We start from the raw sequence: 25,481 nt of genomic DNA, 5'->3' as shown, positions 1-25,481 counted from the left end.
AGGAGGTGTTATTCACGGTCACTGTCTCACAGCCTGCAGGCTGTGGAGGGGTGGGGTGAGAGGGATGGGGGGGTGGGGGGAACTTGTCCCATCCGTGTTAACCCTGTGGGTGCTGGGGCTGTGGGTGCAGGATTGTGGGTGCTGGGCTGTGGGTGCTGGGCTGTGGGTGCAGGGTTGTATGGGTGCAGGGTTGTGGGTGCTGGGCTGTGGGTGCTGGGCTGTGGGTGCTGGGCTGTGGGTGCAGGGCTGTGGGTGCTGGACTGTGGGTATGGGATTGTTGGTGCTGGGTTGTGGGTGCAGGGTTGTGTGGGTGCTGGGCTGTGGGTGCTGGGCTGTGGGTGCAGGGTTGTATGGGTGCTGGGCTGTGGGTGCAGGGCTGTGGGTGCTGGGCTGGGTGCTTGGCTGTGGGTGTGGGATTGTGGGTGCAGGACTGTGGGTGCTGGACTGTGGGTGCTGGACTGTGGGTGCTGGGCTGTGGGTGCAGGGTTGTGGGTGCTGGGCTGTGGGTGCTGGGTTGTGGGTGCTGGGCTGTGGGTGCTGGGTTGTGGGTGCAGGACTGTGGGTGCTGGGCTGTGGGCGTAGGATTCTGGGTGCAGGATTGTCATGTCCTCACTTCTGGGCAGGCCTGGAGACTCGGGCCTGACCCAGAGCTGGCCCTGGGCCTGTCTGTCCTCCGTCCACCCCACGGCCCCTGTTCCGGGCCCTTCCGTCTCCAGCAGCCCCGCTGGGGCCTTGGGAGCCCTCCCAGGCTGAGGGAGAGAGCGCCCCCCCCCCTGGCTCCGGGGGGTGAGGGAACATCTGGGGAAGAGGGAGGCCAAGAGCCGGCCCCCCCTCGTCCCGAGGGGAACAGGTGCAGGCGGGCGGTGCTCTTTCCCAGAAGCTGAGGCCGGGCCGGGGCGGGGCGGCTGCTGGCCGTGCCTTCGCCTGGGGGAGGAGGGAAGGGATTCGCCACGGAAGACCGGCCAGGCCTGGAGTCCCGCCACTTCCCACACTCGGCCCCGCGGTTGGGTTTCCTGCCGACACCGTATCTGCGTCCCCATCGCTCAGCCGCCCCGGCTTCTCAGCCCAGCTGCTGGCAGCGGCTCCGGCGTCTTCTCTCCCCCCCGCCTCTCCTGGGGGGCCCGGCAGGAAGGACATGGGAGACGGGGCCCCGTGCCCCGGGGAAGGGGCCGGGCGGACCCAGGTCAGCGCCTGCCTCCCAGACCCTGGCTGGCCTCTCCGAATTCCTGTCTTCTCACCCTTATTTATTTTTAAAAAATTACTTTATTGACTTTTTTTACAGGGAGGGAGGGAGGGAGGGAGAGAGAGAGTGAGGCACATGAGAGAGAAACATCGACCCGCTGCCTCCTGCACAACCCCCCACCTGGGGATGTGCCCGCAACCAAGGTCCGTGCCCTTGACCGGGATCGAACCCGGGACCCTTCCGTCCGCAGGCCGACTGCTCTATCCACGGAGCCACACCGGTGAGGGCGGGAGATGGTCTTTTAACCCTGGATGGCCCGGGTACGCTGATCAAGCTGGCTTCTGTTTGCTTAATTATTTAAACCAGGCTGTGGATTTGGTTTTCTTCTGCTCTGTCCCCTTCCCCTGTGGGGGTGTGCGTTGTGGATGTTGTTGTTTTAAATATATTTGTATTGATGTCAGGGAGGAAGGGAGAGAGAGAGAGAGAGAGAGAGAGAGAGAGAGAGAGACATCCATGATGAGAGAGAACCATGGACCGGCTGCCTCCTGCACGCCCCCTCCTGGGGATCCAGCCCGCCACCCGGGCCTGTGCCCTGACCGGGAATCGAACCGTGACCTCCTGGTTCCTAGGTCGACGCTCAGCCCTGAGCCACGCTGGGCGGGCTGGGACGCCAGTTTCGTACTTTCTGGCTCCTGATCCCTTGAGACCCTGTGGCCGGGGTCCCTGTCGCATCCCTCAGCCCGTGTAAGGGCGTGAAGGAGCTCGGTGTGGGGCCGTGACCCCCAGCCTCTGGACGGGGTCTGAGGCCCGGGGGACGGCACCGGAGGGAGCAGGGGGGGTGTTCCCCCCGCTCCCCAACAGCCCCCCCCCGCCCCGCCCCTGCGTCTGTGCCGGGGAGACCGGCCCGCCCCCCCCCCCTTTCTCGCACCGCCCTCTTGCTTCTTGTCTGCTCAGGGGCTGCAAACTGACACTCGTCGGAGGCCCGAGCCAGACAGAACTGGAAGGGGATGTGTCCCCACACCCTCCTCGCTCAGCTCCCCTGCTCCTTAAAAAAAAAAAAAAGGAAAGAAAAGATCGAATTTTATCTCCACAGCAGCTCGGTGTGTGGGAAACGCAGTCGGGGGGAAGGCAGATGGGGTGGGGGATGGGGCGGGAGCCCGGTCCGTATTTCCACGGAGGAGGAGGGGCCGGAGCGGCGATGGAGGCGGAGGGCCGGGGTGTGACAGGAGAGCGAGCGGGTTCTTAGGGCCACGGAGGCCGCTGTCCATGCCCGGCCCCCGGGCGGGGGTCATGGCTGCTGGAGGGCCACCCTCCTGGGTGAGGGGGGAAGGGGGGTCCCACCTGTCTCAGACCCGGCGCCCCGACGCCCTGAGGGGGCCTGGGCCTGCGGGTTTGGGGGTTTGGGGACCCGGGAGGCCAGCAGGGGCCTCCGCCGGCGTGAGGCTGGCTGGTCAGGGCTCCTCTGTTTGGCGCCAACATCAGGAGCCAAGGCGGGAGGGAGGGCACCCGGGCAAGGTCAGGGGACGCCGAGGGATCCAGCCGAGGCTCAGCCCCGAGGACGTGCCCTTGACCTTGACCCTGACCTTGGGCACCCACAGTATCGGGGTGCCCGCGGTATCGGCGTGCCCGCAGTATTGGGGTCCCCTCAGTATTGGGGTGCCCGCTGTATCGGGGGTCCCCGCCGTATCGGGGTCCCCTCAGTATCGGGGTCGAGGCTGGAGGGGGTCTGAGGTGAGGCAGACCCTCCCCTGGGCCGAGGGGCGAGCGTGGAGAGAAGAGCCTGACTCCGGTCTTTTTTAAAAAATAAAAAAGCGCTGCTGCTCATTTTAGACTTAGCGCTTCTGCGGCTAAAAAAAAGCGAGGTTCCACCGACACTTTCACTGTGTGTTAATGAGCTGCTGCGCCGGGCGGGGATGTGACAGAAGCGGGAGGTTTATTCTGCCCCCGATCGGGGTGCGGGGTGCGCCCTGCTCAGCCGGCCCGGCTGCGTGGGCCGTGGGCACAGGAGGGGGCACAGGAGGGGGCACAGGAGGGGGCGCTCGGGAGCAGCGGCCGTGGGGGGCCCCGCGCCCAGATGGCGGCTCTGCCTCCTCCCAGCGGAGTAGCCGCGGGGGCCAGGCGGGCTGTGGAGTTGAAATATATGCGCCCCTAATTTGCAGGCTGGATCCCCGGGGGCCCCCCATCCCCCCCAAACTGTGATTCCACCTCCCAGCCAGGCCTCCTTCACAGCTGGGGTGTGGAGACCATCATCAGCGGCCACGCCCACCCTCTTCAGGCCACGCCCAGCTCACCATTGGCCATGCCCACCTTCTTCAGGCCACGCCCACCCCCACCAGTCACGCCAATTCGCCATAGGCCACGCCCCACCCACAGGCCACGCCCATCATGCATAGTCTCTGTCTAGCTGCCCACTGGTCACGCCCATCCAGTCATCAGCCACGCCCAGCTCACCATTGGCCACACCCCATCATTCATAGTTCCTGTCTAATCATCCACTGGCCACGCCCACCCCTATATAGGCCACGCCTAGCTCGCCATAGGCCACACCCACCAACAGGCCACACCCGTCATTCATAGTTCCTGTCTAATCCACTGGCCACGCCCACCCCTATACAGGCCACGCCCAGCTTGCCATAGGCCACGCCTACCCACAGGCCACGCCATCATTCATACTTCCTGTCTAGCTGGCCACTGGCCACGCCCATGCTACAGGCCACACCCACCACCCAGTTCCTGTCTAACCATCCGCTGGCCACGCCCATCGCTCTCTAGGCCACGCCCAGCCCTCCATCAGCCACGCCCCCCACCCCCCTTTTTCCGCGGAGCCCAAAGCAGAAATTCTAAGCCAGGAGCAGGCGGTGCGTGCCCTCGGCCTCCAGCCTCCCGGGGAGGACAGGGCCCAGGGGGCAAGCCCGTTCACCGGGGACAAACGGGGGGCGGGGGGAACGACCTCAGACAGTGGGGCGGCCGAGGGCCCACCGTAAGGCACGGGTGCAAGCCCCCTGCTGGGGCCTGGACAGGACTGCTGACCCGGAGTGGCCCGGAGGCCGTGAACTGAGTGTGTGAACGCGGAGAGGCTGTCCGGGGTGACTTGTTGACCCTGATGGAGGTGGGAGCGGGTTCTTTTTTTTTTTTTTTTCTCAAATATTTTTTTTATTGATTTTTTTACAGAGAGGGAGAGAGAGTTAGAAACATCGATGAGAGAGAATCATCGATCAGCTGCCTCCTGCACACCCCCCACTGGGGATGTGCCCGCAGCCCAGGTCCATGTCCTTGTCCGGAATCGAACCCGGGACCCTTCAGTCTGCAGGCGGACGCTCTAACCAGTGAGCCACGCCGGTTTCAGCTAGAGGCAGGTTCTTAGGAGAGGCCCTGGCAGGGCTGGGGACAGGCCTCTGTCCTCCGTCCTCAGTCCTCCGTCCTTCTCGCGGTTTCCTGCGAGCCGTGCTTGACAGACAGGGTGCGGGGACCCTCCTTCGCTGTTCAGTCGCCATGGTAACCCTCGGGCTGATAGGGACCCCGGTTGCTATGGAAACCTGCCTCAAACCAAAACGTGTTTTGGGGGAGGGTTTTCAGCAGAGACAGGGTGGTGGGACCATCTGTGGCTGGGTCACGTGGCCCCGGATCCTGTCTGTTTCCTGTTCGGGTCCTTGGAGAGGGGAGGGATGAGGGGGGGGCTTGTCCCGGCCTCCCCTCCCCAACCCCCACCCCGGGGCACCTGGTGGCATCAAAACAGAGCTCCCGTTTCCATGGTGACCGTCTGACAGCATCCCTCAGGGCCTCCTCTGCTCTTGACACAACTGTGAGAGCAGCCAACGGCCGTCCCTGGCGGCTGGTCCCCACGTCTCTGAGCCCCCCTCGGACAGGGCCCTTCCTGCTTGGCTCAGTGGATAGAGTGTCTGCCTGCGGACTGAAAGGTCCCGGGTTCGATTCCGGTAAGGGCTTGGATCTTGGTTGCCGGCACATCCCCAGTAGGGGGCGTGCAGGAGGCAGCTGATCGATGATTCTCTCTCATTGAGGTTTCTAACTCTCTCTCCCTCTCCCTTCCTCTCTGTAAAGAATCAGTAAAATATATTTTTAGCCAAAACCGGTGTGGCTCCGTGGATAGAGCGTCGGCCTGCGGACTGAAGGGTCCTGGGTTCGATTCTGGTAAGGGCTTGGACCTTGGTTGTGGGCACATCCCCAGTAGGGGGTGTGCAAGAGGCAGCTGATCGATGATTCTCTCTCATCGATGTTTCTGGCTCTGTCCTCTCTTCCTCTCTGTAAGAAATCAATAAAATATATTTAAATATATATTAAAAAAAGAAAAGAAGAATGGGGATGGCTGAGACTCCAGGGCAGTCAAGGCCCGGGTCCCAGGGGCCTCCCGCTGTCTCCCCCGCTCCCCCCGCCCGCCCCCGGCCCCAGCCGCCCGCCCGGAGGTGAGCCAGTCTCGGGCTCCAGCCCAAACCCCTTCCGGCCCCGAGGAGTCTTCCCGGCTCCCTCCAGCCGAGCGAGCGTCCGATGCCAGAATGATCGGTCGTTAGTAACCGCGTCACGCACTGCTGCTGGCTCTCCCACGTCCGGGGCTCACCTCCGTCGAGGAATGGCTGAGAGTGCGTCTGTGACCAGCGAGCAGGAACAGCTTCGAGCCTCCTGTTGTGCCTGGCTTGTCGTCAGCGTAGTTCTCACGCTGAGCCCCGGCCCCCCGGAGCGGAGTTGCTCCGTGGATAGAGCGTCGGCCTGCGGACTGAAGGGTCCCGGGTTCGATTCCGGTCAAGGGCATGTGCCTTGGTTGCGGGCACATCCCCAGTAGGGGGTGTGCAAGAGGCAGCTGGTCGATGACTCTCTCTCATCGATGTTTCTGGCTCTCTATCCCTCTTCCTGGGAGGGCCTCTGTCACCCCCGGGCTGAGGCCGCTCTGCCCGCTGCCCCCGGGGGGCGCTCTGTGGGCAGCCGCGTGCGATCCCCGCCCAGGTGTCCCTCACCGTGTTTGGGTGTTTCTGCGCGCTTCCTGCCGGCTCAGGTTCCCGACACCTGATCCTTCCCCGGGCGAGGCCTGGCCGTCTGCGAGGAGGCACCGCCGCCCGAGGCTGGACCCTCAGGGCGCCGGCCTCCCCCCGCGGCTTCTGTCCCCCGCGGCGACCCTCAGCGTGTGCGCGTCAGAGCGTGTGCGCGTCAGAGCGTGTGCGTGTCAGAGCGTGTGTGTCAGAGCGTGTGCGTGTCAGAGCGTGTGCGTGTCTGTCTGGAATTGGCGTGACGGGCAACTGTTTTACAGACGAGGGCTGGGCCCAGGCACTGAGGGAGGCACCGGCCAGCGTGGCTCAGTGGTGAGCGCCGACGTACGAACCAGGAGGTCGGGGTTCGATTCCCGGTCAGGGCACAGGCCCGGGTTGTGGGCTCCGTCCCCAGTGGGGAGCGTGCAGGAGGCAGCCGGTCCGTGATTCTCTCTCATCATGGATGTTTCTCTCTCTCTCTCCCTCTCCCTCTCTCTCCTTCCCCCTCCCCTTCCCCTCCCCCTCCCCCTCCCCCTCTCTCCCTCTCCCTTCCTCTCTGACACCAATAATTTTTTTTAAAAGAGGAGAGGGGACCCCACAGCCCCTCCAGGGGGAGGCCAGCTGCGGGGGGGGGGGGGCATTGGGGTCAGGGGTCAGGAGGAGGGCAGGGCGCCTCCGCCCACACCTGTGCAGCTGAGGAGGGAGGAGGGGGTGGGTGGGGGCGGGGAGGGAGGGGGCTGAGGCTCGGCTTGGCTGCGGCCGGTTCCCAGGCTCCTGCCTTGGACGAGGCCGGCGAGGAGGCTGGACAGGGTCCCGAGCAGGACGAGCCCGGGGGGGGGGGGGGGAGGAAGGGGGTAGGGCCCCGAGGACGCCTCCCGGAGCAGGAGCCGAGCTGGCCAGGAGGCCGGGGCCAGCTGGAGGCCGCCGTCTCGAGAGGAGAGAGAGAGAGAGAGAGAGAGAGAGAGAGAGAGAGAGAGAGGGACCGGGCCTGGCCGGCAGCCCGCTCCCGTCTGTCTCCTGGCAATCCTGCGTCTCATTCATCCCTCGGAGGGACGGGCGCCTCTGCTCGGGGCCTGGGGGGCGGGTCCCGCCTGCCTGGCAGAGGGGCCCCCCGGGGCTGGCTCGGGGGGGGTTGGGGGGGTCTCCAGTGTCGCTTGTCATTTATTTTAGAAAAAGCGTGGACGTTAGCCAGGCCCCTGTGGCTCAGGGGTGGAGCGTCGACCCATGAACCAGGAGGTCAGGGTTCGATTCCCGGTCGGGGCATATGCCTGCAGTGCACTCGATCCCCTGTGGGGGGCGTGCAGGAGGCAGCCGATCCATGATTCTCTCTCATCATGGATGTTTCTCTCTCCCCCCCCTTTCCCTTCCTCTCAGACATCGATAAAAATATATTTTAAACAATGAAAAGAGCCCTCGCTGGTGTGGCTCCGTGGATAGAGCGTCGGCCTGTGGACTGAAGGGTCCCGGGTTCGATTCCGGTCAAGGGCGTGGACCTTGGTGGCGGGCACATCCCCAGTGGGGGGTGTGCAGGAGGCAGCTGATGGATGTTTCTCTCTCATCGATGTTACTAGCTCTCTATCCCTCTCCCTTCCTCTCTGTGGGAAATCAATAAAATATATTTTTTTTAAAAAAGAAAAAGAAATGAAAAAGCTTGGCCTTCAGAGTCGGGTGAGGACAGACACTGTTTCCTTTCTCCCCTTCCCTTCCGGCCTCGGAGAGCATGGACGCCTTTGTTTCTATTTTCATTTTTTAACATGTTTTTTTTATTGATTACAGAGAGCGAGGGAGGGAGAGTGATAGAGAGAGAAACGTCAATGGGAGAGAATCATGGATCGGCTGCCTCCTGCACGCCCCCCACTGGGGATGGAGCCCGTTACCCGGGCCTGTGCCCTGACCGGGAATCGAACCCTGACCTCCTGGTTCCTAAGTTGATGCTCAACCACTAAGCCATGCCGGCTGGGCTCAGACAAGCCATTTAAATATATATTTATATTATTGACTTCAGAGAGGAAAGGAGAGGGAGGGATGGAGAGATAGAAACATCCATGATGAGAGAGAACCATGGATCTGCTGCCTCCAGCACGCCCCCCACTAGGGATCGAGCCCACAACCCAGGCCTGTGCCCTTGACGGGAATCGAACCCAGAACCCCTCAGTCCATAGGCCGACGCTCTATGCTCTGAGCCACACCGGCCAGGGCTCAGACATGGCAGAGGAGCCGCAGTGAGACCTCGGGGCACAGATGTGAACCCCGATCCCGCCTCCCCACCCCCCCCCTCCCCCGGTGTGCAGGGCAGTGGACAGACAGCGCAGCCGGGGCCCGACACTCTGGTCCTGCGTCTGAGCTCCCCCCACCCACCCCTGGGCACCGGGCTGCTCCCCAGGGGTCACTCTGAGGCCAGGAGGGGACGGTGCTGAGCAGAGTGGCCAGCACAGGCCCACAGCCGCCCGCCCACCTCTGGCCATGGCGGCGAAGGACCCACAGCGCCCCCTGGCGACCCTTCTCAGCATCTCCCCCCCTCCCCCTCCCCGCGCCGGCAGTGGCTCAGATTACAAAGCACCGTTATTTTCCCTGGGTCTGGCTCCCGCCGCCTGCCTCCTCCCCTGGCAGGTTTTGCTTTACCTCGAAAAGAAACTGGTTTCGCCCGAAACCGGTGTGGCTCAGTGGACAGAGCGTCGGCCTGCGGGCTGAAGGGTCCCGGGTTCGATTCCTGTCAAGGGCATGGACCCGGGTGGCGGGCACATCCCCAGTAGGGGGCGTGCAGGAGGCAGCTGGTCGATGTTTCTAGCTCTTTATCCCTCTCCCTTCCTCTCTGTAAGAAATCAGTAAAATATATATTTATTAAAAAAATAAATTTTTTAAAAAAGAAATGGATTTGAGGTCTGCAGGCCCTGCACTCATTCGCTCTGTGCGACGTGGCTCTGCCCCAGGCCACCTGGTCCAAGTCCCTGATGCTCCCACCTCCTCCTGGCAGCATCTCTCCCCCCTGGAGCCCCCATCCAGCGCACAGCACCCCCACGCTCCCCGCAGCTCCAGGGGCCTGCTGAGCCGGGGCCCCAGCCCGTCACTGGTCCCCCAGGTCCTGCCTGCAGCCCCAGGCTCCTCACACCCGTCTGGGGGCGGCCGGCGGGGGACACGCCCTGAGCACCCAGTCTGTGCTGCCCCCCAGCTCCCGGGGGCCACCAGAGGCCTCCCCGGGCAGCTGGGTGCCCACCTGGCCCCAGAGCCCCCCTCAGCCTCCCCTCCCCCTACAGGAGGGGGACCAGCTGGGGTTTCTGCCCCGCCCAGCTGTCTGTCTGCCTTGGGAGGCGGCGGGGGCTGCCGCCCTCTGCTGGCCGGTCCCTGTTACTGCAGGGGCAGCATCCTCGCTGCCGGCTGGCCTGTGCCTCCCAGAGCACCCTTCCCACTTCACAGGCCTGGGCGCTGCCCTGGGCGGGATGGAGCGGAGCCGGGCCGGGAGCCAGACCGGGAGCTGGACCGGGAGCCGGGGCGGGAGCCGGACCGGGAGCCGGGGCAGGAGCCGGACCGGGAGCTGGACCGGGAGCCGGGGCGGGAACCGGGCCGGGAGCCGCACCGGGAGCCGCACCGGGAGCCGGGGCGGGCTCTGCCTCTGAGGCCCTCAGTGCTCCGGGGCCCTCAGTGCGTTTGTGGCTGTGGCCGTGGCCATGTTAGCAGAGGTCTGACCGGGGCACCAGCTGGGGGGCGGTGGGTCCCCCTCACTCACTGGCTCCCTCTCTCCCTCTCCCCCCCAGACCCGGAGTCCCAGCGGAAGAGGACGGTGCAGAACGTGCTGGACCTTCGGCAGAACCTGGAGGAGACCATGTCCAGCCTGCGGGGGTCCCAGGTGACCCACAGGTGAGCCGCCGCGGGGTCCCGCCGCGGGGTCCCCCTCCCCACAGGGGGGCCTTTCGCTCTGCAGTTCGGTTCCTTGTGTGTGTTTTTTTTTTAAAAATATACTTTATTTTAAGTTTTTTACAGAGAGGAAGGGAGAGGGAGAGAGTGAGAAACATGGATGAGAGAGAAACATCCGTCAGCTGCCTCCTGCACGCTCCCTCACTGGGAACGTGCCCACAACCAAGGTACGTGCCCCTGACCGGAATCGAACTCAGGACCCTTCAGTCTGCAGGCCGACGCTCTATATCCACTGAGCCGCACCAGTTTCGGTTCGGTTCGCTATTTTTTTTTTTTTTTTTTGATTTTTTCACAGAGAGGAAGAGAGAGGGATAGAGTTAGAAACATCGATGAGAGAGAAGCATCCATCAGCTGCCTCCTGCACGCCCCCCACCGGGGATGTGCCCGCAACCAAGGTACATGCCCTGGACCAGAATCGAACCCGGGATCCTTCCGTCCGCAGGCCGACGCTCCATCCACTGAGCCGCACCGGTTTTGGCTCGGTTCCCTGTGTTTTTATTGATGTCAGAGAGGAAGGGAGAGGGAGAGAGAGAGGACCATCCACGGTGAGAGAGAGAGAAAAAAATCGCTCATCGGCTGCCTCCTGCACGCCCCACGCTGGGGATCGAGCCCGCCACGGGGGCCTGTGCCCTGACCGGGAATCGAACCGGGACCTCCGGGTTCATAGGTCAACGCTCAGCCACAGAGCCACAGGCCCTCTTGTCTCTTTGGCCTGAAGCTCAGGGGGGCCCCACACAGTGTCCCCCGGAGGCTGTGCTGTGTGGGGCGCCCCCCCACCCATCCCGGGGGCCTGGCCGCCTCCAGCTGCTGGAGCCTCGCCCTCCTGCAGTGACCCCCCCTCCTCCTGCTGTCTCTCCCCCCTCCCCGCCCCCCGCAGGGCATCCTGGCCTCAGCCCCTGTGACTCAGAGCTTCCCCCCGGCTCCGGGGCTGCCCACATGAGCTCATGCCTCAGCGCCGGGGGGCAGGGAGCCAGCCAGCCGCCGGGTTGGGAAACCGTGGGGGTGAGAAACAGGAAGGCGCTGAGGGGGACCGGCCGCCTCTGCAGCTGGACGGGGAAGCGGGGCGGGGGAAGGAGGGGGCGCGGGCAAAGGCCTTCCTCGGCCCCAGTGAGAGCCAGAGCGCAGCGTCTGCATACCCCCGGCGACGGGGAGCTCACCACCTCGCCAGCCTCCCAGCCCAGGGGGGGATTGCCACGGCTCAGAAGTGGAGCTAGAAGCAGGCCACTGGCCGGGTTGGCTAGGCCCGTGGCCGGCAAACGGCGGCTCGCGAGCCACCGGCGGCTCTCGGGCCCCCGGAGGGCGGCTCCTCCACAGAACGCCACGGCCCGGGTGCGTCTGGGTGGAAGACGTGGCGTCCGGAGACGTTTACGTGGAAAACACGTGGCTCTCCGGAGACACGCCCGTCGCGGTGCTGTGGACAGTGGGCTCCGTGGATGCAGGGGTTTGCCGACCGCGGGGCTGGGCCTCGGCCCGCAGACGGGAGGGTCCCGGTTCGGTTCCCGTGAGGGGCTCCGGCCCTGAGCCACGCCGCCGGCCGGCCGGGCTGAAATCTCCAGGATCCTCCTCCTTCCCACCCGGGACCCCGGTGGCCGGCCCGCCCCTGCCAGGAAGGCAGGAGCCCCCAGTGCCAAGAGGTCACACCCTGAGCCTCTCCTCCCTCCCCCCGGGGAAGGCCCAGGCGCCAGGCTCCCGGGCCACGGCCTCTGAGCAGCCTGACCTCAGGCCGAGCAGAGCAGCCAGCCCCCAGGCCGAGTACTCTGAGCAGCCAGCCCCCAGGCCCAGCAGAGCAGCCTGACCCCAGGCCCAGCAGAGCAGCCTGACCCCAGGCCCAGCAGAGCAGGCAGCCCCCAGGCCCAGCAGAGCAGCCTGACCCCAGGCCGAACAGAGCAGCCTGACCCAGGCAGGCGATGCTGGGGGGAGAAGGGGGGAGAGGGAGTGGTCTCAGGTCTCTGGCTTCTGTCTCCCTCTATGGGAAAGGGCTCTGAGAGCCCGGCTGGCTCTCTGGCTACCACGGACCAGGGCCACTCCTGCTGTTGGCACAGGTTCCTATGGTCCCCACGGCCTCCGGGAGGAGGGGCCTGGGGCAGGTGAGGGCCCGGAGGAGGTGGCTGGGGCAGGTGAGGGCCCGGAGGAGGTGGCTGGGGCAGGTGGGGGGTCCCGGGGGGCAGGCTGTAGGGGACAGGAAGTGGCTCTGCCCCCAGTGACTCGCGCCCTCTGCCCTCTGCCCTCTGCCCCCGCCCAGCTCCCTGGAGATGACCTGCTACGACAGCGACGACGCCAACCCCCGCAGCGTGTCCAGCCTGTCGAACCGCTCGTCGCCGCTGTCCTGGCGCTGCGGCCAGGCCAGCCCGCGGCTGCAGGCGGGCGACGCGCCCTCGGCGGGCGGGGGCTGCCGGGCCGAGGGGCCGCCCGCCTGGTACCTGCAGGGCGAGCGGGCCCACTACTCACACACCATGCCCATGCGCAGCCCCAGCAAGCTCACCCACATCTCCCGGCTGGACGCCGAGGACGCCGACCTCAAGTCCGGCTACATGAGCGACAGCGACCTCATGGGCAAGACGCTGACGGAGGACGAGGACATCACCACCGGGTGAGGGCGGGCCCTCGGAGGGGCGGGGCGGGGCTCGGGGGGCTCAGGGGGACCTGGGGGGGGATCCCGGACGTGTCTGCTGTGCTGGGACAGGGGGCCTCCGTGTGCTGGTCTCCGTCGCCCCTGAAATGAATGCACTGGGTCCTTCTGGACTTGGGTGTGGTGGGCAGGGCCAGCGTCTCATTGGTCCTGGTGGCTGTCAATCTGTGTTCTCTGGAGCTGATGGCTCCTCTCATTGGTCCCGGTGGCTGTCATTCTTGTTCTCTGGGGCTGATGGCTCCTCTCGTTGGTCCCGGTGGCTGTCATTCTGTGTTCTCTGGAGCTGATGGCTCCTCTCATTGGCCCCCCTGGCTGTCATTTTTGTTCTGTGGGGCTGATGCCCCCTCTCATTGGCCCCCCTGGCTGTCATTGTATGGTGTCCCCGCCCTAGTCCTTGACCTTCAAAAAAAGGCTGGCAGGTGGGAGGGGCCCTGGAAAGATGGTTGATCCCAGCGCTTCTGCATGGACCTTGGGCGACCTCACCTGCTTCCCCGTTTGTGCACAGAGGGTGACAAGCCCCCACCTGTCTGTCTGGAGGGGAAGTGTGGGGTGAGTGAGGGGGTCCCAGCCCGCGTCCCCGTTTTACCCGTTTCCCCCTCCCCCTACCCCCCTGTCTGCTCCTCCGGGGATTGTCTGTGCCCTCCCGCCCCCATCTCAAACCCTCTGCCCGTCCATCTTTCTCTTTTTTTAAATATATGTTTGTTGATTTCAGAGAGGAAGGCAGAGGGGGAGAGACATAGAAAGAAACATCGGTGATGAGAGAAAATCATGGATCGGCTGCCTCCTGCACGCCCCACCCTGGGGACCGAGCCCACCCCCCGGGCCTGTGCCCTGACCGGGAATCGAACCATGGTCTCCTGGCTCCTAGGTGGATGCTCCACCCCTGAGCCTTGCAGGCCAGGCTCCTCTGAATCTTTTCCAGCCCCAGTGGACGGCGGGGTGGGGTTTGTGGGGCCACTGAGACGGGGTGACAGCCGGGAGGGAGCGGGCGGACGGGGAGAAAGAGGTGCCGGGACCTCCCGAGGGGCCGCACGGGCAGCGACCGGGACCCCTTCTCCCGGGAAAACCCCCGCGGGTTCGAGAAGATGTCCCAGGCCGCCCCCGGCCCCCGCCCCCCCCCCCCCCCCGCCCAGGGGTGGACCGGGAGGGGGACCGGGAGGGACCGGGCGGGGCCGTCCATCGGAGCCGGCTGCTCCGAGCAAAACAGCTGACGCCAGTGGGGTTGTTTATGGCCCGAAAATCCCGGGCCGACCTCAGACCTCACACGCACTGGGCTCGGCCGGCCGGCCTGCAGCTGGGGCCCGGGGAAGCCAGCCGGCCGCGCCCCTGTGCTCCGTCCGAGCTGGAGCCGGGCAGGAGGGGGCGGGAGGGGCAGCTGGGCTATTCTCATATATTTTTTAAAAATATATATTTTATTGATTTTTTTCACAGAGAGGAAGGGAGAGGGACAGAGAGCTAGAAACATCCATCAGCTGCCTCCTGCACGCCCCCCACTGGGGATGTGCCCGCCACCAAGGTCCCTGCCCTTGACGGGAATCGAACCCGGGACCCTTCCGTCCGCAGGCCGGCGCTCTATCCACTGAGCCGCACCGGTGTCGGCTGTTTTCACATTTTCCTAAGTGAGCCAGTGTTTCATGCTCGTCTCCTTCGCCCGCTTCCCTCCCCTGGAAGCAGGCCAGCTGTCCAGGAGCCACTGAAAAGTTGGCACCCACAGGATCACCGCCTGACCCGTCCCCGCGGTGACACCGGGCACCCTCGGCTGCGGCTGCGGAGTGTCCGGGGTGACAGCTTGGACACCTTTGCCTCCTGAAAAGAGGAGAGGAATTTCTTTTTCTAAAAATAGTTCTGTCTGGAATCCGGAGATAAGGGGTGTGGGGCCCTGGCCAGCTCGGCTCAGCGGACAGAGCGCCGGCCTGCGGACGGAAGAAGGGACCCGGGTTCGATTCCGGTCAAGGGCACGTTTCTCGGTCGCAGGCTCCTCCCCGGCCGGGCCCTGGTCGGGGCGCGTGCGGGAGAGGCAGCCCATCGGTGTGTCCCTGTCACGTCGATGTGTCCCTCTGTCTTTCCCTCTCTCTTCCATGTTTCCTAAAAGTCAACGGGGAAAATGTCCTCGGGTGAGGATGAACAAAAAGACAGTCATTTAAAAAATGACAATAAGGCCCTGACCGGTGCGGCTCCGTGGACAGAGCGTTGGCCTGCGGACTGAAGGGTCCCGAGTTCGATTCCAGTCAAGGGCATGGACCTTGGTTGCAGGCATATTCCCAGTGGAGAGGGTGCAGGAGGCAGCTGGTTGGTGTTTCTCTCTCGTCGATGTTTCTAACTCTCTATCCCTCTCCCTTCCTCTCTGTGAAAAATCAATGAAATATATATATATATATATATATATATATTTTTAATTAAAAGCAGCCGAAACCGGTGCGGCTCCGTGCATAGAGCGTTGGCCTGCGGACTGAAGGGTCCCGGGTTCGATTTCGGTCAAGGGCATGGACCTTGGTGGCGGGCACATCCCCAGTAGGGAGTGTGCTGGAGGCAGCTGATGGATGTTCCTCTCTCATCATTGATGTTTTCTCTCTCTCTCTCCCTCTCCCTTCCTCTCTGAAATCGATGAAAATATATTTAGAGTTTTTTTAAACGAGGGCTTTGCTGGGTCATCTCGGGGGTAGGTCCTCGCTGCTCGTCGCCGTACATGTTTCTTGCCTCTCCCTGCCGGCCGCGCGAGCAGGCGGCTCTGGAAGCGGCTGGAGGCTGAGGGGCGGGCGGGGGGTGAGGGGGGAGAGACAGCGGGCTGGTGGCTCCTCCGGGGCCCGCTGTTCCGTGTCCGTGTGTGGCTGGAGGCCCCAGGCTCCCCCCCTCGCCCTCCCACCCCTCCGTCACCTCCCCCTGCCCTCCCGCCCCGGCCTGTCCCCTTGAACTGCGCCTGGGGCCCTGGAGCAGCTGCGAATCGTTTCCTCTCTGGCTCTGAAGTGCCCTGACGTTGAAAAATGTCAAATAAAATAAACCAGAGGCCCCCGCCTCCTCCCAGCTGGCTCTGTGCTCCCCGAGCCAGGGCGCCCGGCCTTAAAGGGACAGCTCCGGGCCGTGCAGAGCGGCCGGGGCCTCTGCTGCCCCCCTCCCGGGGGGGGACCCCCCAGGGGCAGCTGGGCCGGGCACCATGAGGTTCGGGGCGCAGGGGGGATGGGGGTCCCCCGCTGGGGAGGCCCCAACGTCGGCTTCAGAAAGGAAGCAGGTTTTGCCCTTGAATCGCGTCAGATCTAAAAGGAGGGGGATGGCCCGGCCGGTGTGGCTCAGTGGATAGCGCGTCGGCCCGGTCCCAGGTTCGATTCTGCTCAAGGGCACCTGCCTGGGTTTCGGGCTCAATCCCCAGTAGGGGGCGTGCAGGAGGCAGCCGATGGATGTTTCTGTCTCTCTCTCTCTGAAATCAATCAATCAATCAATCAATAAATAAAGGGAAATAGCCCCCCAGCCGGCGTGGCTCCGCGGTTGAGCATCGACCTCTGAACCAGGCGGCCAGGGTTCGATTCCCCGTCAGGGCACAGGCCTGGGGTGTGAGCTCGATCCCCAGGAGGGGGCGTGCAGGAGGCAGCCGGTCCCTGATTCTCATTATTGATGTTTCTGTCTCTCCCTTTCCCTTCCTCTCTCAGATCAACAAAAAATATATATTAAAATTTTTTTAAAAAAGAGGGAAGGTGGGGAGGAAAAGAAGGAGGGTGTAGAGTCAGAGAGACCCCCCTCCCCAGCTCTGGAAGCACACCCCTTCATTCCTAAAACAGAAGGACGGTAGCTCGCACCCCCTCCCCCCATTTGGGGTGGGACCGGCCGCCTCGTGGCTGGGGCCCCCGCAGACCCCACGGGGCTGGCGGAAGGCGGGAGGGAGCCAGGTATTCCAGAGGGGCCCCCGTCCCCCGGCTGGAGGGATGCTGGTCGCCAAGGCAACGGATGCAGGCGGAAGCTGCGTGCCCTGGGAGCCGCCCCCCCCCCCCTCCCCGTGTCCTAGTAACCTACAATCGCGCTGCCTGCCGGCCTCCCCGGGCGGATGGCAGACAATTTGGTTGATGATCAGGCCGGAGACTGGGGAAGTGGAGGAGATGGGTGTGGCCCTCCCACCTGCCTGTCTCCTCTGGCTTCGTGAGCCTCCTCCTCCCTTCCTCCGCTCTCGCTAAGATTCCTGGGAAAATGTCCTCGGTAAGAATTAGCAAAATAAATAAATAGAAGATTTATTGTGCATACAACTGGGTGCTTCGGAGATGGCGCTCCTGGAAAACCCAGGTTGTATTTTATTTTAAATGTTTTATTTATTTATTTAGATTTTATTTTAAATATTTCATTTTTTTATATATATATTTTTGTTGTTGTTGTTGGAAATCTACCCATGAGTGACCCGAGAGCCCCGGCTTCTTTGTGCTTTTCTGGGTTGGTCTATTCTTTTTCTCTTTTTCTTTTTTTAAATATATTTTTTATTGATATTTTTTTACAGAGGAAGGGAGGGGGATAGAGAGTGAGAAACATCGATGAGACACCGATTCAGCTGCCTCCTGCACGCCCCCCACTGGGGATGTGCCTGCAACCAAGGCACATGTCCTTGACTGGGATCGAACCCGGGACCCTTCAGTCTGCAGGCCGACGCTCTACCCACGGAGCCACGCCAGTCAGGGCTGTTGGTCTATTATTTTATTTATTTACTTTTGTTAATATAGTTTTATGGATTTCAGAGAGGAAGGGAGAGGGAGAGAGAGATAGAAACCTCCATGATGAGAGAACATCATGGACCAGCTGCCTCCTGCACGCCCCCCCCCACTGGGGATGGAGCCCGCCACCCGGGCCTGTGCCCTGACCGGGAATCACACCGTGACCTCAGGTTCATAGGTGGACGCTCACCACTGAGCCACACCGGCCGGGCAGAAGGGTCGGTCTCTGGTCCCCTGTCCCTGTGGGCGTCTCCAGGTTGGGACACGGGGACAGATCCTCACCCCTGACCCCTCCTCTCCTCCTCCCCTTTCTGTCTCGCCTCCCTCGGCCCCGCGCTCTGGCTTCTGTCTTGGCCCCCTGGGTCCGATGACAGGGCCGGGCAGGGCGGCCCACCCTGTGGACAGGCCCAGGGCTGGGCTTCCCGGGCGCTGGGGCTCCGCTGAGTGTCATTATTGCCGCCGCCACAGGAGTCGCGCGGGCGGCCCAGCCGGCGGTGCTGGGGCGGCTGGGGCAGCGGCAGGGAGGGGCCGGGGCGCGGGCGGGCTCTAGGAGATGGGGCCAGGGGGTGGGCGGCACGTGCAAAGGCCCTGTGGTCAGGATGGGCGGGTGCTCAGGGCCCCGCAGGGCGGGCGGTGTGGCTGCAGCCAGGGGAAGGGGAGAGGGGTTGGAGGTGAGGTCCGAGGGGGCCTGGAGAGGGGTCAGAAGTGAGGTCCAGGGGAAGGGGAGAGGGGTCAGAGGTGAGGCCCGAGGGGGCAAGCGGGAGGCCCCGGGCAGGCTTCGGGGAGGGAGCGAGGACATCGGACTCGTTTGCAGAGGGTCTGCCTGGCAGGTCTGGGGAGGAGAGGCCTCTGGGACCAGGGGGAACCCACAGCTCGGAAAGGAGACTCTGGTCTCGTTATAGAGTGAAGGGGGTGCTGGACCCTGGAGGGCAGGCTGGCTGCTGGGAGGGGCCTGAGGCTCAGAGAGACTGTGTTTTGGTTTGGGTGCAGAGGTCAGAGGTCAGAGATTCAGAGGTCAGAGGTCCAGCTCCGGGATGGAGAGCCTGGAGCAGTGGCTGCTCCGCCTGCTCTAAACCACTGCTTCCAGCCCAGGGACCTGAGCTCGAAGGTCACAGACCCATGAGCACACACGCACACACCCACAGACTCATGCACACACCCACACAGACACAGGCACACACTCACACACAGGCACACCAGTGCACTCACACACAGGCAGGCGCACCTGTGAACACTCACACACAGGCACACCTGTGCACACTCACACACAGGCAGGCACACCTGTGCGCACTCACACACAGGCACACACATGCATATTCACACCCAGGCACACCTGTGCACACTCACACACAGGCAGGCACTCCTGTGCACACTCACACACAGGCAGGCACACCTGTGCACACTCACACACAGGCAGGCACTCCTGTGCACACTCACACATAGGCAGGCACTCCTGTGCACACTCACACATAGGCAGGCACTCCTGTGCACACTCACACATAGGCAGGCACTCCTGTGCGCACTCACACACAGGCACACCTGTGCACACACACAGGCACATACTCACACAGGCATGTGCACACTCACACACAGGCACACACAAGCACACACACAGGCATGTGCACACCTGTGCACACGCACACGGGCACACACAGACATGTACACGCCTGTGCACACTCACACACAGGCACACACTCACACAGACATGTGCACACATGTGCACGCACACACAGGCACACGGGCACACACACACGTTCCAGGGAGGCCAGCCCTGGTCCCTCGGTCCGTGTGGCAGAAGCTACCTCTCCTGTCCCCGTGCCCATCGCCCATCTGCCCGTGTTCTGGAGCCACACAGGCCCCGCGGCTGGGGGCGGGGTGCTGCGCCGGCCGGAACAGTGGAACAGTAGCTCTCTGTCCGGGCGGGAGGTGTCCTCTCCGAGCCCCCGCGGCCCCGCTGCCGGTGGGGGCGGCAGGTCTCCTCGGAGGTCGTGTAAATATTTGCAGAGTGGGAGGCAGCTGGAGGGGCCCCTTCCTCCCGCTGGCCCTGGCTCCCAAGACGCAGCTGGACTCGGCCGAGCTCTGGACACCGCGCTCTGGACACCGCGTCCTGCCTCTCCTCCCCTCCACCCCGCGCCGTGCCCCCGACCGGCCCTCAGACCTCCCTCCTGAGCCCGGCTGGCCGGGGAGCGATGGTGAGGGCTGTGCCCCCGGCCCTCAGACCTCCCTCCTGAGCCCGGCTGGCCTGGGAGCGGCGGTGAGGGCTGTGGCACTGACCAACCGGCCCTCAGACCTCCCTCCTGAGCCCGGCTGGCCTGGGAGCAGCGGTGAGGGCTGTGCCCCCGACCGACCGGCCCTCAGACCTCCCTCCTGAGCCCGGCTGGCCGGGGAGCGGGGGTGAGGGCTGTGCCCCCGACCCTCAGACCTCCCTCCTGAGCCCGGCTGGCCAGGGAGCGATGGTGAGGGCTGTGCCCCCGGCCCTCAGACCTCCCTCCTGAGCCCGGCTGGCCGGGGAGCGGGGGTGAGGGCTGTGCCCCCGACCCTCAGACCTCCCTCCTGAGCCCGGCTGGCCTGGGAGCGGCGGTGAGGGCTGTGCCCCCGACCGACCGGCCCTCAGACCTCCCTCCTGAGCCCGGCTGGCCTGGGAGCGGCGGTGAGGGCTGTGCCCCCGACCGACCGGCCCTCAGACCTCCCTCCTGAGCCCGGCTGGCCTGGGAGCGGCGGTGAGGGCTGTGCCCCCGACCGACCGGCCCTCAGACCTCCCTCCTGAGCCCGGCTGGCCTGGGAGCGGCGGTGAGGGCTGTGCCCCCGACCGACCGGCCCTCAGACCTCCCTCCTGAGCCCGGCTGGCCAGGGAGCGGGGGTGAGGGCTGTGCCCCCGACCCTCAGACCTCCCTCCTGAGCCCGGCTGGCCTGGGAGCGGGGGTGAGGGCTATGGCACTGAGCAGCCCGGAGAACGCTGCCCAGGGAGGTTCGAGGGCGTCTTAGTGACGGGGGGGGGGGGGGGGGGGCGGGTCCGGGGTGAGGGGAGAGTGTTGTAGTGATGTTGTCGCCGTGTTTCTGTGGCTCAAAGAAATTGGGGTGTCATCGGCACACCGCCTCTGAAACATGGGGAACCCGGCTACTGGACCCCACTCCTTAAAAATATTTCCACTGATTTCAGAGAGGGCTGGAGCGGGGACAGAAACCCCCACGAGGAGAGAGAACCACCGATCGCCCCTCACTCGGGATGGAGCCTGCCACCCGGGCCTGTGCCCTGACCGGGAATCGAACCCTGACCTCCTGGTTCCTAGGCCGACACTCCACCGCTGAGCCATGCTGGCCGGGCACCCATCCCTTTCTTTCTTTCCTGCTGTGTGGCTCAGTGGGCAGAGCGCCGGCCTGCGGACCAAAGGGTCCTGGGTTCGGTTCCCGTCAAGGGCATGGACCTTGGTGGCGGGCACATCTCCGGAGGGGGGTGTGCAGGAGGCAGCGGATGGATGTTTCTCTCTCCTCGATGTTTCTAATTCTTTATCCCTCTCCCTTCCTCTCTGTAAAAATCCATAAGATATATATTTTTAAAAATAAATAGAAAAAGTACAACCCCCTCCTGGAGGGTCCCTTTCCCGCCATCGGCCGGAATCCCCCTGGGTGGAGGCACAGACCCTCTTGGTCCCCGCACCCCCACCCCCACGCACATCCGGCTCCCAGCGTCCAGTCCCCGGGGCTGGAGACAGGCTGGGCCGCACCCGGAGGTCGCAGGAGGCGGGTGGCACCCCCCACCCCCCCTATCCCCCCCACCCCCGGGTGGGGAGGTCCCCGAGCCCCGGCCTGGCCCTCAGCCTCTGGGCAGGACTTGGCTCCCAGCATTTATTCTAATTTATTCTAATTTCCCCAGCCTGGACAGGGCCGAGGGGGCGGCTGGGAGGAAGCCCTGGGAGGTTGGAGTTCAGGGGGCCTCCCCTCTGTGCCCGCTGGCACCCCAGGCGTTCACCGCTGTGGCCCGGATGGGGGCGGAGACCCCGCCCAGCTGCACCCCGGCTCTGGGACCCCATTGCCCCCGCCGCTCCGGCCCCCCCCTCCGGAGGATCTGGGAGCTCCCAGCCCAGGGCCCGCTGCACCCCGGCTCTGGGACCCCATTGCACCGGGTGCAGCCGGAGGACCTCGGGGCTCCCTGCCCGGCTGCACCCCCAGCTCCCAGCCCCGGGCCGCTGCACCCCGGCTCCCTCCGGACCACCCCCCTCCCGCTCCCCTGGTTGTCCAGGGTCACGGCCCCCCAGCCCCGCTGCACCCCGGCTCTAGGGGCCCCCAGGGTGGCCATTGCGGCGTCCCTTTGTCTACCTGCCCGGCCGTTAAGGGCCCGCGCGCCGTGGGCCCGGGGCGGAGCCGGAGCGGAGGAAACGGGCGCTGCGCCTTTAACGGGGGCGGGGCCGGCCGAGGGGCGGGGGCCGCCGGCTGGGCTCCGGCCTCCGCGTGGCCGGCGCTCCCTCGGTCGGTCCAGCGCGGGCTCGGGGTGCACGGCGGTTCGGGGCCCGGCGCCCCCCGAAATGGCCGGAGCCGGGAGAATGCTGCACCCGCCCCCGCCCCGGGCGCGGCGGGCCCTGCGCCTGCCCCGCAGGTGAGCCCCGCGCCCCCCCCCCCGGACCCGGTTCTGGGGTCCGGTTTGCAGCCCCCCATAGGGGCCCCCCAACCGGCCCCCGCGGCTGCAGCCGGCGGGGAGGGGGGTCGCCTCTGGCCTGGGCTGGGGGTTGGGGGGCAGCGGCCTCCCCGGTGCATGCACGAGGCCGGGGCATTTGGGGGGGGGGGTCGGGGCGGGTGTGGGGTGCGCGGGGGTCCGGGCGGACCGAGGCGCAGGAAGGCCGGGCCTCGCTGGGACCCCCGGAGCCCGGATCGGAGCTGAGATAATGGCACAACTTGATTGAACTTGGATGGGTGCAGGGAGGCCGTGGGGGGCGGGGGGTGCTGGGGACCCGAGATCCAGGAGGGGGTGCAGCCCCTGACCCCGCTCAGCCACGGCCCCCCAACCCCGGGAGCTCTGGGTGCCTCCTGGGCTGCAAGGAGGAGGAGGTGGGGGAGAAGGGGGGACTGAGGGGCGTGGATGGGATTTGTGACCGCCCCCCACCCATCCTTCCGAGAGGGCGCGGGCCTGGGACGGGGATGGGGGTCCCTGGGGGAGGGGGACCCTGGGGTGGGGGTGCCCTGTGGGGGCACGGTGGGCAGCCAGCCCTGAGAGGTGAGGACTCTGCACCAGGCTCCCCATGGAGTAGGAGGGGATCGGGGTCCCTGGGGCCTGAGGAGGAGGGGCCGGGTCTGCCTGGCCCGTGGCCCGGGACGTGGGGTGAGGGAGGTTGGGGAGGGGGCTGCGACACCTCGCCCCTCGGGAGCCCAGACTGGCCCCCGGCCGGCCGCCCGGCCGCTCCAGCTCCCTCGGCGGGGCCAGGTCTCCCCCGGCCCCCACGTGGGAGCCGGAGAAGTGGCCCCGCCCGGGAGGGGAGTCCCTGGAAGCCGGAGTCCTGCTGGCCCCGGACTGTGGGGTCCCCGCCCCGCAGGACAGACGGCCGCTCCCTCCGTGTTTGCTCTGTGGATCCGCGCCCCAGCATGTGTCTGCGCTGACTTTTTAGAGAGAGTGGCAGGAAGGAGAGAGAGAGAGAAACGTGGACGGAGAGAGAGACATCCCTTCGCTGCCTCATCCCACACGCGCCACCACCACCCCCCCCCCCCAGCGGAATCGAACCCGGGACCCTTCTTCGGACCTCGGCCGGGAGAAGGGGGAGCCGGGAGTCAGACCTCCCCATTTCTGCAGCCGGAACCCCCTTCAGATCAAACTGGGGTGCCCAAGGCACGTTACCCTGGGCCGTACCCCTCCCCCCGCCCGTGCTCTCCCTGCCCCCCCCCCGCTCCCCACCCCCTCTCCCTGCCCCTCACACCTCCCCTCCCTCGCTGCCCTGTCCGAGGGAGGCCACCGTTCTGTTTGAATGGGTTTCTCCCCGCCCCCTTCCTCTGCTCCCCGCCCCGCCTCACCCCTCCCTGCCTCGCCCAGGACGCCCGGGCTTTGCACCGAGGCCACCGCGGTTTGCCGATTTGCCGACTCACCGGGCCCCTCGCCGGAAACGGGCGGCCGGGCAGGTGGGCCCTGGCGGGGGCCTGCCCGCCGCGGTCCAGGGAGGGGTGCGGGGCCGGGCGCGGGGCACCTGCCCTGCCTCTGCCTGTGGGGCGGGGTGGGCGGTTCCCTCCCCTGCAGGCCGGATGCTCAGGACGGTGGGCGGGCGGCGGGATGTAGTTAAAGGGAGGTCAGGCCCTCCGGCTGTAAACCCTAAGGACCCCGGCTGCCGGCCTCGGAGAGCCTCTGGGGGCAGCGCTGAGCCTCCCGCATAAGAAGGACGTTCGGGGTCCATGGGGGGCGGAGGGGGATCAAAGAGACCCCCCCCTGCAGGCGCCGGAGGCCGTTAGAGGTGTGAGGTGTCGGGATGGGGGGGGGGGGATGGCTGACATGGCCCCCAGGCTCTCTGTGACCAGCTTAGGGTGAGCTGAGCGGGATGGGAGCCGCTGGCTTCCTGGCCCCTCAGGTCTGGGGCTTATGGCTCCAGAGGCCCCGGCTCCCATGTTTCTGGTCCGGTCGCTCGGGACCCTGCTCTCCTGCTCATTCCCCCCCCGCCCCCGTGTCTGTCCTTGGGCAGGAAGCCCGGGGTGCAGGCATCAGGGGGTCCGGAGCTGGGGGGGGGGTGTGAATAAGACCTGCTCGTCCCACAGAGGCCCCCGGGCAGAGCGGCCCGGGGCGGGACCAGATGCTGGGGCGGCAGCGCCCAAACCAGCTGCTTCCCGCCCAGCTTACGGGACGGCCCGGGTCGGACGGCCGAGGGTCCCGGTGCCGTGTGCCTGTGGGCTCTCTGGCGCCGGTCCGGTCCGGTCCGGTCCGGTCTGATCGGAGCTCCTGAGACAGAGCAGCCGGGTCAAACAGAACCCCTGCCCCGCACACTATGAGGCTCTCATTCCCGGCCCTGCAGGCCGCCCGGGCTTATCCTAAATCCTCCTCCGGACCGGCCTGCCCCAGGGGGTCTGATCCCGCGGGTCCCTCCTCTGCCTGAGGCTTAAAAATAGGTTTTCAGCAGCTTTACCCCGGAAGCTGCCAGCCCCCTTCTGAGCCCGGAGGGAGGGTTTGAGCACAGCGGGCGGGCGGATAGATGGATGGGGAGATGGGCGGGTGGCTAGTCCGGAGACGTGTTTGTGTTGCCGTCTGTAGCCTGAGGCATTGGATTCGGGTGAACTTTCCATTTTATTTTCACTGCCGTCTTCCTGGTTGTTTTTTTTTTGTTTGTTTGTTTTTGTTTTTAAACTTCTCTAAGGAGCCGAAGCCGGTGTGGCTCAGTGGATAGAGCGTCGGCCTGGGGACTGAAAGGGTCCCGGGTTCGATTCCGGTCAAGGGCACGTGCCTTGGTGGTGGGCAAATCCCCAGTGGGGGGCTGTACAAGAGGCAGCCGATCCATGATGCTCTCTCATTGATGTTTCTGACTCTCTGTCCCTCTCTCTTCCTCTCTGTAAAAAATCAATAAAATATATTTATAAACCTCTCTAAGGATTAGGCCTGAAGCCCCCACAGGATCGCCCAGCCTTGGAACCCAGGTTCCCCCCCCAGGATCCCCCTAGTCAGTCGGCCCCGCTGTTCTCAGCATGGTTACCCCCACTCCACCCCAATACCTGTTTTCGGGTCACAGGGACGGTTCTCCTCCCGGCCTGGGGGACGGGAGGGGCGGACAGGGCAGGGGGCAGGGCTCGGCGTTCACCCAGCCGGACCCCCACGTCCGTTTGTGGCTTTTAATGTGTGTCCGTATTTATTTCTACGTGTGAATACGCTTGCTTATTTATTTTTGTTCATTCTCACCCGAGGATCCCCCCCCCAATAAAATGATATTTCAGAGAGAGTGGAAGGGAGGGAGGGAGAGAGAGACAGTCAGACAGACACCCGCATCAATGGGTGGCCTTCCGCCCGCGCCCCTGAGCCGGGCCAGGGATGGAGCCTGTCTGTGCCCTCGGCCGGAATCGAACCCGGGACCCTCCGTCTGCAGGCCGGGGCTCTGCCCACGGAGCCACGCCGGTGGGGGTGTCATGTCGGTTATGTTTTT

The 25,481-nt window shown here is 65.1% G+C and overlaps 1 protein-coding gene across 2 annotated transcripts in view; it reads left to right on the top strand.

Annotated features, from left to right (window-relative positions):
- Positions 1-9,878: 9,878 nt before the first annotated feature.
- NAV1 (neuron navigator 1) overlaps positions 9,879-25,481 on the top strand; it is a 43,605-nt gene continuing 28,002 nt past the window's right edge. For both annotated transcript variants that reach the window (XM_084868546.1, XM_084868545.1), the window contains exons 1-2: positions 9,879-10,014; positions 12,314-12,661. In XM_084868546.1, coding sequence (XP_084724672.1) covers positions 9,980-10,014; positions 12,314-12,661 — 383 coding nt within the window. In that variant the 5' untranslated portion in view covers positions 9,879-9,979. The remainder of the gene's footprint in view (positions 10,015-12,313; positions 12,662-25,481) is intronic.

Source organism: Pipistrellus hanaki (genome assembly GCF_964339955.1).
Source record: "Pipistrellus hanaki genome assembly, chromosome: 20".
NCBI lineage: Eukaryota > Metazoa > Chordata > Mammalia > Chiroptera > Vespertilionidae > Pipistrellus > Pipistrellus hanaki.
Note: the sequence above shows the minus strand (reverse complement) of the source record. Positions and strands in the feature narration are given on the sequence as shown.